General features: G+C 42.5%; 1 protein-coding gene across 3 annotated transcripts in view; it reads right to left on the bottom strand.

Annotated features, from left to right (window-relative positions):
• Nucleotides 1–163: 163 nt before the first annotated feature.
• sptan1 (spectrin alpha, non-erythrocytic 1) overlaps nt 164–18561 on the bottom strand; it is a 64517-nt gene continuing 46119 nt past the window's right edge. For all 3 annotated transcript variants that reach the window (XM_080046707.1, XM_080046708.1, XM_080046709.1), the window contains 19 exons: nt 18201–18338; nt 17994–18098; nt 17021–17229; nt 15361–15481; nt 12920–13041; nt 12576–12708; nt 11843–11941; nt 11121–11280; nt 10051–10127; nt 8740–8949; nt 8174–8470; nt 7213–7325; nt 5951–5968; nt 4804–4858; nt 4354–4550; nt 3532–3585; nt 1650–1796; nt 710–857; nt 164–613 (listed from right to left, as the gene is read on the bottom strand). In XM_080046707.1, coding sequence (XP_079902833.1) covers nt 488–613; nt 710–857; nt 1650–1796; nt 3532–3585; nt 4354–4550; nt 4804–4858; nt 5951–5968; nt 7213–7325; nt 8174–8470; nt 8740–8949; nt 10051–10127; nt 11121–11280; nt 11843–11941; nt 12576–12708; nt 12920–13041; nt 15361–15481; nt 17021–17229; nt 17994–18098; nt 18201–18338 — 2529 coding nt within the window. In that variant the 3' untranslated portion in view covers nt 164–487. The remainder of the gene's footprint in view (nt 614–709; nt 858–1649; nt 1797–3531; nt 3586–4353; nt 4551–4803; nt 4859–5950; nt 5969–7212; nt 7326–8173; nt 8471–8739; nt 8950–10050; nt 10128–11120; nt 11281–11842; nt 11942–12575; nt 12709–12919; nt 13042–15360; nt 15482–17020; nt 17230–17993; nt 18099–18200; nt 18339–18561) is intronic.

Genomic DNA, 18561 nt, shown 5'->3' with positions numbered 1-18561 from the left:
TTTTTCTAATGGCGGTATATCTTGATACCCGATACCACTCATGCCTAGGCTGCTGCATAGCTCTCATTTATGTCAACAGGTATGTTACAAAATGCTCCCATCTCAAAGACTTTTAAAACACAAATTGTGAAATTGAAATAAAAAAAACAACAGAGTAAATGTGTCCAGTTCTAACCAGTAAGCGTTTATTAAAGCACACTGCAGTTGTTAAGGTGTTGTTACAACATTATTGTTACTATTAGGTTCTTTAATTCATTGAAAGCACAAGCTAAAAACAATCACATTCAAATGCAGACAGATCCACTATGCTATCGTGAGAAGCACATTGAGTTAAAAGGGTAGAGTGAGATAAATAGTACAGATAGTTTGTTATCAGTGAGTAATTCCTATTCCACAGTCATGCAGTTCCAGCCGTGTGTTGATGTTTGAAGTGTGTGAGGGGAAAACGCGTCCCGATTGGTCACTGGCGGGCAGGGGGGGGGGGGGATCAGTTGACAAAGAGCGAGCGGGTGAACTCCACAAAGTCGAAGGCGGAGCCCAGCTCTCGACCCTTGCTGTCGAGGAAGGGCTTCATGTGTGAGAGGCAGTAGTCCGCCTGCTCCTTGGTTAGGTTCTGGAAGGACAAAGGAAACAGTTAGACCTGTGTACACCCACACAACACTCACACAGTTCCCCCCCCCCCCCCCCAACACATTGTGACCCTGCTGACCTGGTAGAGCTCTTCTTTAGTGACGTATGGTTTGTTCTCCACGCTCAGAGCCCTGAAGGCGCTCTCTATCTCCTCACTGGACTTAACGTTCTCCGTCTCACGGCTGATCATGAACGCCATGTACTCCTGCAATGACACGTTACCGTCCCTGCACACACACAAAAACAACAATCTTAAAAATACAATAGAGCCATACTGGTTGTTCACACACATTTTTACCAATGAATTGGTAAAATAATCACTCCCTTGAACCATGGGTTATCTTTGTTGTTTGAGAGCAATACATGATCAAACATGCACTTCCCAGGCATTCTTGCAGATAAGTAAACTGCTAACGGTTAGTTTGGTAACTTTCACAAAAAACTGACAACTAGCAGCATCTCAATGTGGATCACGTGGTCACACAGCTACATTTTTAACAATAGTAATTCAAGGAACTATTTCACATAACGTTAGTACTGTAGACATGTATTGAGATTATGATGAACATGTTTAAAACACTAGCGCTAAAAATAAGTGTCAATTAAAAACTTTTTCCAAACGTTCAGTTAATTCCAAACCATTTCCAGGGCTTGGAAAACATGTTTTTTCTTCAAATGTTGTATATTTCCTGCCCATTGGAGAACCCTACCCTGCGTTCCAAATCACATACTTTTTACTACACTACATACTAAAGTACAGAAGAGTTTTAAGTCCACGGGAGATAAAAAAATAAATAAAAAATCAGAAAAGGAAGATTTTTCTTTCATTATGTAGAGAAATGTCAAGAATAAAGACGAATACTCAAAATGCTACTGGGGCATATATGTATTTTCAGCATACTACAATAGACGTGCATGTATTGGGACATCCTAAATCTTTTTCTGGCATACTAAATAGTAGGGAAGTATGGGGATTGGAATGCAGGGCTAATGTCCTTTTCCCTGAGCATGTGACAGACCTGTTGGGATCCACAGTGTCCAGTATGGACTCAAACTCTGGGTCTGGTTCTCCCTCTTCTACCATGGGCAGGTCGTAGCCCAGCGAGCGCAGACAGGATTTGAACTCCTGGTGGTTGAGACGGCCAGACTTCTCCTTGTCAAAGTGCCTGTACGTTAACAAGAGGAGAGGAGGGGTGTCAAAGTGTCCATATGATCACACACAGGAATATACACTCACCGGCCACTATATTAGGTAGGGGAGAACGGGGGAATGTGAGACATCGGGTAATGTGAGACACCCCCTGTATCTAGGCAATGGAACACATTTTTGGTCATGTGAGATTTATGTTTTCAAGCCCCTCTCATTTCCCTCATGGTGATGTTGTAAGCATGTTTTTTTTTTCCACAAAAAATTATTTTTTGCATGTAAAAGTACATTTTCTTACTGTCAAGTTAATCAACTGTTGTGCCAAAGCAAATTGATTCAGGTAGAAAATGTTCTATCATACATGTTGATGAACTACCAACATATGAAACCATACTGAAACTGAAGATTACCCTGAATTTTCTCTCAAATTGTGGCAGTGGGGTAAAGTGAGACAAATAATGTGGGGTAAAGTGAGACAGTGTCTGTGCCCTCTTTTAATGCATCCATTATATTTGAGGTAGCAAGGAGACTAGTTTGAATAAGACAAAAGACAATGCCAGAGGTGGGGGTTGAATGGTTGAAGGGGTGTCAGTAAGGGCATGGTTTGGCACATATGTATGTGGGGGACAGGAGAGTGACATTTAACATCAATAGACTATAAGTAATATGTCTTTATTCTATGAATGATCCCAATAAAACAAATGCAGTAGAACAATAATCAAAGACTCAAAAGATGGAAAAAGACAGCTGGGTCTAGTCCTGTGTCCTGAGTCCCAGACACTAGCTGGTTCTGATTATCCTTTGCTCTGACCCCCAGACACTAGCTGGCTCTAAGGGTCCTGTGTTCTGACCCCAGACTGTGTTTTAATCTAACTGGTTCCATCTGTCATTTGGATGTTAATTATTGAAAATTAATTATATGTTGTATTTGATCAGAGTTACTTTCAAGTGCTTTGAATTTTTTTTTGCTTAATTGACCAAACCCCATGATTCTGTTACTAGTAAGACATTAGTTTTGGAATATTTGGTTTTCAAGGTAGCTGTCAGGATTCTAACTGTTACAACGTGTTGTTATGGTAGTTTCAAAGTGGAAAAAGTAAGTGGATCAGTTTACCCCCTTCATTTCTCTGGTCTGTCTCAGTTTACCCCACAGCTGGGGTGAAGTGAGACACAAGACAACTTTTTTTTAAACAATCATATTTTCTCTGCCATTCATCCTGAATAAATTCTGATATGTTAATTGCTAGGAAACATCCTGAAATAATGGGAAATGTGTACATTTTACTGATAAATCATTTTAGCTCGCATAGAGGGGAGCAAATGTAAAAAGTGTCTCCAAATGTAAAAAGTGTCTCACATTACCCCGTTCTCCCCTACACCTGTTCAATTGCTTATAAAGACAAAAAGATAATCTTCCAATCACATGGCAGCAAGTCAATGCATTTAGGCATGTAGACGTGGTCAAGACAACATGGTGAAGTTAAAAAAAAGTTTAACATGGCATGGTTGATGGTGCACGGCAGGATGGAGCCATGCTTTCATGTCGTTTACGCTTAATTCTGACCCTATCATCTGACTTTCACAACTGAAATTGAGACTCATCAGACCTGGCAAGACATTTCCATTGCATTGAGTTGCTTTCATGTGATTGGCTGATAAGTTATATGTGTGTTAACAAGAACATGAACTGCTGTACCTAATAAAGTGGCCGGTGACAGTATGTCATGATTGAAGTCAGGTCAGAGTTAACTTACTTGAACATCATGCTGAACTCCTTCAGGGCTTCCTCTGTCACTCCAGTGGTGTTCCTGAGAAGAGAGAGGGAGGGGCTGTCAGTCCAAACTACACCAACCTCAACCACTCATCAGCCTCTTTCTTACGCTACAGTCAACAGGTCAATCTCAAAAACGTTGAATATCGATGAAAAGTTCATTACCCCCCGTAATTTCATATATTATTATTATTATTATTATTATTATTATTATTACACATTTAGTGAAATGATGGTAGAACAAACAGGCTTTTCAGAAGGTTGACATCTCTGTATTATAAATCCTTTTTTTGATTGGTTTTATGAAATTTTCATCTATTTTGAGATACTGGATTTTTCTTCTTCCATGGAGCCGTAATCATCAAAGTGAAAACATAAAGGCCTGACATATTTCACTAATGTAATGAATCTAGAATATATGAAAGTTCCATGATATTCTTACTTTTCTTTTTGTTTTAGATGCAACTATATCTCAAACTGTGTCCAAATGGCCCAATCAGAGACTCATACCCATAACTCGGGTAAATAGAAGAGAAGGAGTACGACGTAATAAATAGTAGTGTTGTTGCCGGAAAGAAACCGGACGTGGCTCTATAACCACTTGTTGAAAGGGCCACAGCGCCACCTAGCGTAGCGGAGTCAGCCATGCTCCGGCCATTTATCGAATATTTGAACGGCTCATGTATACTCAGACAAGTGACGCGGTCGGTTCGAGTGGCCAGTTCGGTATATGTCTTAATCCAATCTAGTTTTCCCATGTATCTGCACTGACTGTTAGACTTATTTGGATGTGTTGGCCTGTTACCTGGCCTGTATCTGCTGCTCCAGGTTGTGCTGCATCCTCATGCCCAGTTGGTCCAGCTGGTCCCACTGCTGGGCCAGCCCCACTGTGCTGTGCTCTGTGTACTTGTTGTCTAGGATCAGGGCTTCCTCCATAGCTGCTCCCAGGTCTTCTATCTTCTTTAGCTGGCTGCGCATGGCACGGATCTCCTGGTGCTTACGCTACACGCACATACACAGACACAGACACAGACAATATACATCAATACTAGGTTCGTCGTGGTAGTCTGCCTTTTTTGGTGTTACGGCACACACAGATTACATTTTACGTGTGTCTTTTTATAATGTCTATCACTGCTAGGGCACACGCTCATTAAATAAAAAAACAAATGAGTATAATACTGGTAATGACTTGATTGAGTCCATGTAACTGTGACAGTCATCTCTGTGTTTAACATGTGAGTGATATATTTACCTTGGTGGCCTCCAGCTGAGACTCCAGTGTACCAGACTCTTCCACCATACACGACCTGACAGCAACACAAAGTCATGTGAGCATGGAGGCAGCACAGTCTGGTTACAATGCTGCACTAAAACGTGAAGGGTTTGGGAGAGTGCACAAATCATTGTTTTCACATTTTCAAAGTGGACCTGTTTGGCCCTCTTTTCTGCCATTGAGGGGAGCAGCTCTCATGCCTGGTAATCTACTGGTGCCAACCCAAACCATGCCGAGGCTAGGGGCTACTGCACAGGAGCGCACACTGCAGCATGTCATTAGTGCTTCATGAATATGAGTCAGTTTTCTGTTACTGAAGATGAATAGTTCACCCTGAAGTCACTGCACACATGCTGACTAAATAAACTGAAACCAGCCAATGGGACAGAAGTCCACTACGTTGCTTGAGGCAACAAAAGGTCCAAAATGTACATTCAGGTGTTAAGACCTGTATAATAATAAAAGGAAAAAGGCTATATCCAAAATCTGTTCTATAAGATCTTTTGACACCAATATGTTGTGGAAATGAAATAAAGAATGTAATACTACCCCCTTGCCTTGTACTGTTTAGAATGTATGTCTGTGTAGCTACAACAGAAGCCAATAATGTGCATTGTTTCCTGAAGGTACACACAGTGAAACAACTAGCCAGTCCACTGGTTGTGGCAGAGCTGACTGCAGCCTGGTGAAGAGAGTTTGGGTGAATGTTAGTGCAGCAGGACCTAAGCCTAACATGGTGTTTTAGACTGGGGGTGAATGAGGTCACACTGCAGCCCTCACACTGCGTGGGTCAGAAAGCATTACGTGAAGAGAGCAAAGGGCTAGAAAGAGGTTGACCTTCCAGAAAGATCGTCAGAAACCTGGTACTGATAGACACAGATAACCCGTCGATAGGCTATGCTATTCAGAGAGAGGACCAGAGACATCAGACAACAAACATGGAGCACACAGCCACACATAAACAAGAAAGGCAACTGAAACATTTTAGACCGGCCTTACACGCTTGAGCATTTCAAAATCAACAGCCATATGACACAAGTTGTCTTTCACAGATTTGAACACGGCACACACAAAAGAATCAGACTCATAAAGCATACATGTAGAAAAGAGAAGAGGGGATATTTACCCATCCAGTAGATACGTCCTGATTGGAGGAAGAAGGGAAGATGGAGGAGGGAGAAAACGATACAAAACATCATTAGGAGGCGACAAGTGAAAAGATGACAGGCTAAACAGCAGTATGTGGACAGAGGTGAATGTGTTTGTTGACTCGTTTTGCTCTGACACCATTCTATCTTATTCACTGGCTTTTTAAATGAGCACCTTGGCATTGCTTTGTTAAAACACTATGTGTGTGCAGCTGGAGGCTATACAACGGAGACATTTAAAGACCTACTTCACCGGTGGAAATATGAAGGTGTATTGAACTCTGAGATCCTATGTAGAATAAATGTGCAAAAAGTTTAAAAATCGGTGTATTCTAGCCTGAGAAAAAGGCAGAAAGAGTGTTTTATGGTCTCACTATCTAACCCTTACATTTTCCTACATGTGACTTCACATGTAGGGTTAGGATTAACAGGACAGCTGGGCTAAGGGAAGACTTACGGCCTCCACACACATCATGCGTCTACCTCTGGAGCGCGTCGCGTTCCGTTACTGCTGCCTCTCTCTGACTTTTCTTGGCCACACATGGAACCTCTCAGCAGCTGCTGCAGCGCTGCTTCTAAAAGCCGTATCTTTCTACATAGAGTTTTCATAGATAATTCCCATTAAAAATTAAGTTATTTTGTGTCATTTATGATGCATATGATTTATATTGAGTCTAATATTGAGTCTGGACAGTAATCCGTGCGCACCATTGCCTTTTATTATTTTTTTTGCCACATTTTCGCTTGTTGGAAGTTTTATTTTGAAAGGGACACACCAGGAAATGGTGAAACTACAGCGAAAGCTGCCGGTATGAAGTCAATATGACTCTCAGCAGAGTATTTCTCTATCAGTTAAAGCAGAGAGACCCGAGAGAGACGCGCGGCTCTCAGAAAAAAATAGGCGAGCCTCCTGAGGTAAAGGGGAGCGTCGCTGCAGACGTGCCTCCGACGTGCGTCTGCAGTGCCGCACAGGTTGGATGTGTGCCCGCTCTAGGTTGATTACACGGTCAGTGACAAAAAGTCAGACGCAGACACGAGGTAGACGCTCAGTAGAGGTAGGATGTGTGTGGAGGCCGTTCGGAAAGAAAAACCTCATTCATTATATTACAATAGCGATTTTATAATGATTGAACGCCGGTTCCCTTTGGGTGAAGTATTCCTTTAATCTACTAAAGAACATGTTCTTCTATTTAAAAGCTCCTCTAAGAGCCTTCTCCCAGGTACGTGAAGGCTCTGGTACCTTGTCTCCTGCAGCCACTGGTGGAAAGCGTTGGCGTGCTGAGCAAACTCCTGACGTAACTTGTCGTTTTCCTCCTGCCTCCTCTGCTCCTTCTGAAGCTCCAGCTCTCTCTCCTACGTCACATTCACACAGGAATAAAACACGTCAACCGCACTGAAAACCTCTTTCAACCTGGCCGTAAAGAATACAGCACTTAAAACTAAACAGACGTGCACTAAAATGTTGTTATGTTCCGTTTTAACTAAGAAAGATCACAAGAAAACAAGTGTCATCTAGTGATCAAGAGATAAATGTAACTCTAAATAACATAAGAATGAATGAGTACTAACAACTTGTGTTATCCTGTGTCCACGAGAACACTCACCACTCATTCACTTCAAATCAGAGATATTCCAGATTCACATTGAGTCACCAAAATGAAACCTTGATTCTGTTTTTAAACATGGAATATTTTCACTGTTTTACAAACTCTTGAATAATGGCATCCACCTGAACTGAACACTAGAAGTCACTATATTTGTTCTGCAGTAATGCCAGGTAGAAATGATACATATGGGCTCAAACATGTTGGCTGAAGGTAGAACAATCAATTTGACCTGAACATCCTAGCAGGTCGTAAGTGTAAATCAGAATGTGTGTAAAAAGCCTGTTAGATTGAAGAACAAACTCTTTTTGAGAATTTGGGGGCTTTTTGTCTCAGTGGCAGATTACTCCATCCCCATAGGGATTTCTACCTGTGTGAATAAGTGTGGTGTGTCTAAGTAGGCCTACTCATTCTACCTCACTCATGAGGTATGTTTACCTTTGCGTAATATCTGAGAGACTAATGTTACTTTGTAAACTGGCAGCCACAAAATGTTGTTATACAGTATGTGGTGACATGTTATGTTTTGTTTGTGTCTTGTTACTGTTGTCAAATTGAAAAAAAATATTGAAAAAAAATATAGTTAGATGTGTGTACCTTGATGATCTTCTGCAGGTTCCTCCAGGTTTCTTCCAGGGCCTCCATAGTGAACCAGGTGTAGGGGTTGGACACCACCTGGTAGCTCTTGATCTGCTGGTCCAGCTCTGCCAGCTGGCTGAAGTCTGCCTGGGCCGAGCTGAGAGAGGACCTGAAGGCCTCGTGGGCCTCCCGCAGCGCCTTGATCTCCTCCAGAGAGTTACACCTGACCGGGTCTGTCAGGTCCTCCTCTGCATTCTCAAACCAGCTGTTGAAGGCAGACGCCTTCTTGGCAAAGGTCAGGAACAAGTCCTCAACCTGGGGGAGGGGAGGAGAAAGGATGCTTCAAACAGGTGCACTCTCTAGCTCTGGCTGTGTCAGAGAGAGGGAACTTTGAACTCTTTTTCTAAGGTGTTTCTAAGGTGTTTACAGCAGCACCCACAGTTTGGTTTACACACATATTTTAGACTTACATTTGGTTCAAAATAAATTAGAATGATTCGATAAAACTTCAGGCTCTGTGAATGTAAACAAGGCCCTTCACCCTGAAACTGCGTAGTGCACCTTTAAAAGCAGGTGTGATGTACCTTTCTGAAGTGGTCCTGGGCCTCCAGTAGCTTCTTCTTGCGTGCGGCTGAGTTGGACAGCAGCTTGTTCCAGCGCTTGATGAGTGCGGCGTGGCGAGCCTCGATGGCCTTGGACTGGACGTGCTTGGCAGACAGCAGTGTGTCCTTCAGGGCTGTGATGTTGGTGATGCCCTCCTGCTGGAAGGCCTGCAGACCAGCATCAAACGTCTCCTGCAAACACACACACACACACACACACACACACACACACACACACACACACACACACACACACACACACACACACACACACACACACACACACACACACACACACACACACACACACACACACACACACACACACACACACACACACACACACACACACACACACACACACACACAATCAAACTGGATATATTAACAACACTGTTCATACACAGTGGAGGCAACACAAAGTTCTTTACAGAATAAAAAGTCAAAGAAACATACCACCCCCACAAGTCACAGACAGTTACAGTTGTATTCAAATAAATGCAAAAAAGGATCAAATAAATAATTGTGTGTAAAATTGATCAAATAATCATTAGATAAAAAGTTGAGAAAAATAAGATGGGTAAAATACAAATAAAAGTGTATAGCGAGAATTAAGAAGACTAAGAGAATAATAAATAGGTTACAGAATAAATGGAGAAATAAGTCATTCAAAATATTTGATGACACTAAAAAATTAATAAAATGACTTAAAAATGTAAAAAGATTTTAAAAAAAACATTAAAAAGGAAGACAACATAAATGTCACTTCATAAGATTGAATTAGATATGTACAAGATAGCACAAAGACACACACCCTGCGTTCCGAATCACATACTCTTTCTTTTTTCTATTCTACATAGTCTACATAGTACATCTAACGATAAAAAGAATCTAGTTAGGATGTAGTAGGCATACTATTGGGACATTCTTTTGCTTATTTATTTCATCATAACATTGCGCCTTGATCTTGTCTCTTGCTTTTTTATCCATCGCATCCCCGTGTTTTTCATATGGAGGCTTCGTCGATGTGACGTCACTTCAGGTTCGCACTGGATTATGGGTCAGAATCGCCCAAATAGGATGGCGTTTTCAACACTAAAAATATTGGCCGGATTGAAGTAGACATCCGGGTCTTTCTAACCATCCTAAATCAGGCCACAAGAATCGGGACATCCTAAATCTTTTTTCTACCATACTAAATAGTAGAAAGTATGCGATTCGGAACGCAGGCACACAGTGAGCACACAGAGCAGCATGGATCAGAGGAGGTTAGTGTGTGAGAGGATGGAGCACCTGTTTAGTGAGCAGAGTCTGCACAGAGGAAAGGTCTCTGCCGTAGTCATCAGTCTTCAGGCTGTTCTCCTTCTCACCTAGACACAGTACATACACAGGTCCACAACACATGAGACACAGTACATACACAGGTCCACAACACATGAGACACAGTACATACACAGGTCCACAACACATGAGACACAGTACATACACAGGTCCACAACACATGAGACACAGTACATACACAGGTCCACAACACATGAGACACAGTACATACACAGGTCCACAACACATGAGACACAGTACATACACAGGTCCACAACACATGAGACACAGTACATACACAGGTCCATAACACATGAGACACAGTACATACACAGGTCCATAACACATGACATAATACATACACAGGTCCATAACACATAACATAATACATACACAGGTCCATAACACATGGCCCAGACTAAACACAGGTACACACAGGTTGTTTTACCTATATATAGCATACGGCATTACATTTGCCTTTTTTCCCCAGAGTGTATTTTCTATTGGCGTACCTATTCATTGCTGATTTGTAAACTGTTTGCAAAAAGTGAAAAAAATAAGAATACATAATTGAATTTAAACAGTATACTATACAGCTTTGGAGGGTCTTAAGCTTTCCACTTGTAGAAAAAGAAGAGGTGTGAGTTGAATGCATTAGTGGTAACCCTTTAGAAAATTTACTCATTCTCAATATTTGTCTCATTTACACTTTCCCTGCATTCCAATCCCCATACTTCCCTACTATTTAGTATGCCAGAAAAAGATTTAGGATGTCCCAATACATGCATGTCAATTGAAGTATGCTGAAAATACCTAGATGCCCCACTAACTCCAATAGCATTTTGGAGTATTCATCTTTATTGATGCATTTCTCGACATAATAAAAAAAAAAAAACGTCCTTATCTTATTTTTTTTCCTCTCCTGTGGCCCTAAAACTCTTCTGTACTTTAGTATGTAGTGAAGTAAAAAGAAAGAGTATGTGATTTGGAGCGCAGGGAAGGTGTCAGTAGAATGCGTTAGTGTTAATGTGTTGATGGAGTACCTATCCAGGACTCCACCACGTCAGCCTTCCAGTTGAACTGCAGGAAGGCAGAGTTCTCGTCCAGCTTGGCCTTCCTCTGAGCCGCCGCCCTCTCCAGCTCAGACACTTTGCCTCGCAGCGCCGACATCTTGGCACTGATGCTGTCCACGTGGTGGTTGTTCTGTTAGGAAACGCACACGTTAAGTTAAGAGAAACACTTGATTGTCTAGTCATATAAACAAACGATTCGCTTTTTTCACTGCTTAAAGGTGCACTATGTGGTTTGAAAGTAGAATCTAGCTTATAAAAAAAAAGCTTCAAATCCAAATAATTTTGAGGCCCCTGGAACCAAACGTAAGACTAGTAGTACTTAAAATATATATATGTTAAAAAAAAAAATTATGCCATGTCCAAGGATTGTTTGGGGTGTGGGTTGGGTGGGGGTTTTAAATGTTTGTATGTTTACATAATGAGAAACAAAATTTAAATAAAAACCGTTAAAATAAATAAATAAATAATAATAATAAAAAAAGAGACTAGAACATGTTTGTAAACCAAACTGTGGGCCCTGCTGATGTAGTGTTCCAGGGATCTACATTTTCCTGTGAGGAAAGTTTGTTTATTCAGATATGAGAATAAACCTTAGAAAATGTTCACTTCTCTGACACACTCAAAGTTACACAGTGCACCTTTAAAAAGGAAAAGGTGTATGTTTGTCTTTATGTGATGGAGTGGGTGGTCACCTTCTTGATCAGCTCGTCTCCGTTAGTGCACACGTCGTTGACTCTGTCCCTGTGCACGGTGAAGTCCGTCTCAAACGCTTCATGCTTCTTCAGTAGGCCCTGTGGAAAAGAGAGGTTCCCTTACACTCAGTCAGTGTGTTTACATGCAGACTCATAATCGGGTAAATAAACGAATAAGACTTCAACAGGACTTGTAAAATTTTATGTAAACACCTTTATCCGATCTACTTCGCACACAAATCGTCACATTAACGGACAAGGAAAGTCAGATAAGAACACCTAGATAACTCGTTCATAGTCGGCATTCTCTCTGCATGTATACAGGATCGCATATCATATATGGGAGTTTGCGTTCTGCGCTTGCTCCAGAGTTCCCTGTCGGGGATTTCACAAGAAAGTGGAAGGAGACGACGTAATAAATAGTAGTGTTGTTGCCGGAAAGGAACCGGATGTGGCTCTATAACCACTTGTTGAAATGGCCACAGCGCCACCTAGCATAGCGGAGTCAGCTATGCTACGGCCATTTATCGAATATTTGAAAGGCTCATGTATACTCAGACAAGTGACGCGGTCCGTTCCAGTGGCAAGTTCGGTATATGTCTTAATCCAATCTAGTTGTCAAAGTGTAACGCTTTACAGTTAAGACACAGTGAAGTCGATGGAATGTGAGGTGGTGCATGTGTGTGTGAGAGTGTGCGTGTGTGTGTGTGAGAGTGTGTGTGTTGAACAGCACCTGTACAGCAGCCAGTGTATCTCCATAGTCCTCACTCCCAACCAGATTCAACTTCTCATTAATCCAAGCTTCTTCCTCTTCCACGTTGGCCACAAACTGCTGGTACTCCAGGGACTCCTCCAGCCTCTGTCCCCTGGGAGAACACACACACACACACACACACACACACACACACACACACACACACACACACACACACACACACACACACACACACACACACACACACACACACACACACACACACACACACACACACACACACACACACACACACGGTCAAAGCCCTGCTCTCAGCCCTGTGTATGTGTACCAGATGCAGTGTGTATCTCAGCAGGCTTTACCTGGCTCCAGATAAGTCTTTCAGTTCCTTCCAGTGGTCCACAAACTGGGCCAGCCTCTGCTGGATCTCCTCCTGCCCGATGGTGTTGTCATCAGACAGCTTCTTCCCAGTGTCCAACACAGACTAGCAGCACACACACACACACACACACACACACACACACACACACACACACACACACACAATGAAACACTAGGTTAGCTTTGGATCCAGGAAGCTTAAGTAGAATTCCAAGTTAAGGTTCCATTTCATGCTTGTTTTATATTCATCTATCACACTATGTCTTTGCACCACTAGTGATTACACTTGTTACACGAGCTCCTTTAGAAATATTCAGATTTTATTTGATTTTATGTTGGAGGGAGCCTGAAACTCATGAATTTCAACAAACATGACAATATACACTCACCGGTCACTTTATTAGGTACAGCGGTTGATTTTCTTGTAAACACATATAACTAATCAGCCAATCACATGTCAGCAACTCAATGCATTTAGGCATGTAGACCTGGACGGGACAACTTATTGAGGTTGAAACCGAGCAACAGAATGGGGAAGAAAGGGGTTTTAAGTGACTTTGAACATGGCAATGTTGAGGGTGCCAGGAGGGCTGGTATGAGTATTTCAGAAACTGCTGATCTACTGGGATTTTCACTCCAAACCATCTCTAGGGCTTACAGAGAACTGTCCGAAAAAGAAAAAATATCCAGTGAGCGGCATTTGTGTGGACGAAAATGCCTTGTCGAAGTCAGAATACCATCTCTGAACGCAAAACACGACCAACATTGAAGCAGATGGGCTACAGCAGCAGAAGACCGCACCGGGTGCCACTCCTGTCAGCTAAGTACAAGAAAATGGGGCTACAATTCTCACAGGATCACCAATATTAAACAATAGAAGATTGAAAAATCATGCCTGGTCTGATGAGTCTCGATTTCAGTTGTGATATTCAGATCGCAGGTTCAGAATTTGGCGTAAACAACATGAAAGTATGGATCCATCCTGCCGTGCACCATCAACCATTCCACGTTCAAAGTCACCTAAACCCCTTTCTTCCCCAATCTGATGCTGGGTTTGACTTCAGTACATTGTCTTGACCACGTCTAAATGCATAAATGCATTAAATTGCTGCCATGTGATTGGCTGATTAGCTTTTTGTTTTTATAAGCCATTGAACAGGTGTACCTAATAAAGTGGCCGGTGAGTGTATATTATATATATATATATATATATATATGAATCCTGCTCTCCAGTCAGGATGTGGTTAGCCTATTTGAGTATCAACAATGATCAGAAGCAGGGGAAAAAGCTTGTCAGACTATGACCGCAAATTTTTTACGTTTTTTACTGTGAGTTTTTCTCAGCCGAGCTAAAGCTGCGAACACACTGCAATGGCCGCGCGGCGAGATTACATACAAAGTCAATTTACTAGCGCGTGGCCGCGCGTCCACCCAAGAATCGGCGTCCAGCGGCGCGAGTTTCTGCGCCTCATCGAAGCGCGTGAATCGAAGGCGCGACCATTTGCGGCGAACACAGAAGACGAAAATATTTATCTTTTTGGCGTCGCCGCGCCGCGATAGCCAATCAGCGTTGAGATTGCCCGGTAGTCTGTAAAACGAGGTGGGCGTGTGGAGTGAGGACATTGGGCTTCCAATACATTCTGCAAATATGTGTTTTTTAGCTGTTGGTTGTACTTTAGCCAAGGTAGTGCCGGTTAGCGTAGTGAAACTCACCCAGCTGTGTGCTGTTCCGGAGGATAATATGAACCCAAGCTTGACGGCAGTGTCCGTGTGGAATTCCAATATAGTACAGCGAAGCACTGGTGTTGTCCTCCGCCAGACCGCGCACTTTCACTTTCAGGTAGGCTGATGTCTGCCTTTATTTTTGCCGCTGAGCACACACACTGCTGTTGTTAATGTGTTTAGTATGTTGCTGAATAGCTGTTAATGTGTGTGTATTTGCGATCGGGGTGCGTGTTCAGGCTGTTTTAATGATATTTGTGACATGACTGCCTGTACACAGTGTACCTACATCTGTATTTTTTGGCACAGCTGGACCATGTTGTTGTTGTTGTTGCACCGTAAGTGTGACGGGTCTGATCTCAGAAACGCATGAATATATGGCCCAATATGATCAAGCAGCGAGCAACTTGCGTTCACGCGGCCAACCGCCGCAGGCAGCGAGTGCAGTGTGTTCGCAGCTTTAGGGTCTAAGGGCAGGGTGTCATACTGTATGGAATGTAAAGCCCACTGAGGAAAATGTCTATTTGTGATATTGAGCTATACAAATAAAACTGATTTGATTTGACCTCTGGATAAATGAGCGTGTTCATGCAGTGTTATATAATGTTTGACATGAACATTCTCTGGAATATTTCATTGACTACACAATGACACAAGCTCCATTGTATGGATGTGATGAGTGGCCGGGCGTCTGTCTCACCTGTATGGCTGGCTCATGGGCTCCCAGCTCTGCCTCCAGCCTCTTGTGTTTCTTCCTCAGATTCTGTACTCCTGTCAAATCACGTCCGTAGTCCTCCGAACTTACAAGCAACTTCTTTTCTCTGTGTGTGGGCAAGGGGCAGAGAGGTGTGTTAACAGTTGTGTATTTCTTGCAATAAACAAATGCATTAAAAAGTTCAAATATGCCCTGGTCCCATCTCCATAGCAACATGCAGGGTTTATACAGCTTTTTTATTTATTTTTTTGGCATTTTTGTGCTTCTATTGACAATTTCTAGAGTCAGAAGTGAAATGGGGCAGAGAGGGGACGACATCCAGAGAATGGACCCAGGCAGGATTTGACTCTTAAGAAGGCTGTATAAGGGGCGACGCCCTTACCCACTGCACCACGGGCCCCCCCCCCCCTTATACAGCCTTCTTAAGAGTCAAATTCAATCACTTTCAAGAAGCCCAAAGAGAAAGACACCTGCTAATGGTATCATACATATTGCCCTATCTGTAAAATGCTAAGCTGTTCATATGATGGATATTGACAATTACCTAATAAAGCTATCGATGAAAAGAACATGGATTTTCCCTTAAAAAACACAAGGACAAGTTCCATTTTTAAATTGGATCTTAGTGTAATATCTTTTTTATCTTAAGATATTTATGGAAAAAATCATGTGGCACGGACTGGGAGCTAAATGAAGAAAAATCCATTCTTTTTTATGGTTAAAAATAATTAAATTAGACATCATAATTCAAAATGAATGTGCTACATGAGCCCAATTCATTATCATTTAATAATGAGATGGCCAAATCACCATGAAGGCATTGATAAAAAATAAAATAAAAATAAACTAGACAATATTTGCCGCTCCCTAAAGCCTGTTAAATACTCCACAAGAACAAAGAAATAACTTCTCACTGACAGAGCTGCGAGAACAAGTACTAAGGTCTTTCTGGTCTGGACAAGCTGCGAGAAAAAGAAGTTTGGCTCGAACGATGTGTCGAGAACAAGCTGCGACAACTGTTGAAGAGCTGCGAGGAGAAAATGAGCTTGTTTTGTTCTTGCAGCTCTGTCACCTAGAACTTATTTCTTTGTTCTTGCGGGGTATGTAACAAGTCTGTCTGGTCAATATGGAGAGAATCATTTCCCAGTAATATATTCACATTTCATGCACAGTTCAAAACCTTGAAAACACCATCCCTGTGTTCCGAATCGCATCCCCTTTCCTTTTTCTATTCTACATACTACATCCGACGATAAAAATAATCTAGTTAGGATGCAGTAGGCATACTATTGGGACATACTTTTACTAATTTATTTCACCATAACATTGCGCCTTGATCTTGCCTCTTGCTTTTATATCCGTCACATCCCACTTGTTTTCATATGAAGGCGTTGGTGTGACGTCACTTCAGGTTCGAACTGGATTATGGGTCAGAATCGCCCAAATAGGATGCTGTTTTCAACACTAAAATTCTTGGCCGGATGTAGTAGACATCCGGGTCTTTCTAACCATCCTTAATCTGGCCACAAGAATCGGGACATCCTAAATCTTTTTTCAACCATACTAAATAGTATGCGATGTGGAATGCAGGGCATATTTCAAATCAAAGTGTGTTTCCAAACTGTCCGGCCTCCCTGCTCCTTACTTGATCCAGGACTCCTCGTCGTCCAGGTCCCTGAAGAACTGGTGCAGGCGGTGGGACTGGTTGAGCTGTGTGCGGCGCCCTGAGGCCATGCTCTGGATCTTACTGAAGCGTCCGTTGACAGCGTCGCGCTTGTCCCTGACCAGAGAGGTGTCAAAGGCCTGGCTGCCCATCAGGCTGTCAGCCTGGCTGTTCAGGTCCTTCAGCCGGTCCTGGAGGGGAGGGGAGGGGGGAGGAGGAGAGAGAGAGAGAGAGAGCTTAATATTAGCGCCCCCTTGTGGAAAATCAAAAAAATTAATAATAGCACACCCCGTAGAGTGGGGACGCACGTTCTGTGAAATTTTTGTGATAGAGCTAGAAAAACGGCGGAAGAAATAATAATAATAATAAGAAAAAGTAGGGTGGATGACAATGGATTAATGATAGACTTAATATACGAATAGACAATAGCTTAAAGGTAGACTCTTTGACATAGAAAAATGGCGTTGCAGTGTAGGCTACTTATTTGCGTTCTTCTGTTATTTTCATTATTTTAAAGTCATCAGAATGCAGGAAACAGTGTCTTTGAGGCTCAAATTGTCTGGGGCACCTTATGCGTGTGCACCTGCCCCTCAAAATGTCCGTGCACGTCCCTGCTGATGAAGATAGCAAAGAAGCATTGTGTTTACTTTTGAGTTATTGACACAGGAAGTTCAAATTTGTCCATATCTATCCAACTTTGCCGCAATCTTTTCCGGTCCAGTTTATTCTCAACATTGTTTTTGGTCTTTCTTTACACTTCATTCTGGACATTGACCTTATTCTCGCATGATAAGAGCATCCTCTTGTTTTGTTATTCTCTGGTGGCTCCGATACTCTTTCATCATTTTGACATGAGTCTCAAATGTGCAAATGTTCTAAAATAGGCTCTTGCATGGTCCCTGAGGTACAGCTAACCCACATGCATATAGCTTGTCTGTCCTAATACGCTGCATACCTCATGGGCAGAAATATCAGCCTCCAGCAGCTGGTGTTTCTTCAGCAGGTTGTTGACTGAGGCCAGATCTTTCCCATAATCCTCGGAGGCAAGAAGAGCTTCCACCTGAGAAAAAAACAACCATGGATGTGTCACACACTTTGACACACACTCCCCACGTACAGGACACCATAACAGGGCTTGTTGTGTTGGCGTTCAGGTCCTCACCTCAGAGAGCCAGAAGTCAAAGTCCTTGATGCCTGTGTTGAAGTTCTGCTGCTTGTTGGCCTCCTTCAGTTTCTGGCTCTTCTCTGCTGATTTGTTGACCAGGAACTGCCACTGTTCATCTAGAGCGTTGAGGCGAGCCTGTGGAGCACAACAAATGATCCAATGAATAAAGTTAGTCAAGGTGGGGGCGCCCGTAGCTCAGTGGGGAGGCCCCAGTTTGGATTATTTTACATGAACACATTCACAATAAATGCCCCTTGGTATCTCCTTGTACTGTAAAGCCAAATTTGATTGAAGTGTCTGCTGTATGCCTGATAGACATTGAATAATGAAGTGGTGTAGTGCAGACATGCTGGCTGTA

The sequence above is a fragment of the Ammodytes marinus genome (genome assembly GCF_949987685.1).
Source record: "Ammodytes marinus genome assembly, chromosome: 18".
Classification (NCBI taxonomy): Eukaryota; Metazoa; Chordata; class Actinopteri; order Uranoscopiformes; family Ammodytidae; genus Ammodytes; species Ammodytes marinus.
The sequence above is the reverse complement of the archived record's forward strand: the minus strand, read 5'-3'. Positions and strand labels throughout refer to the sequence as shown.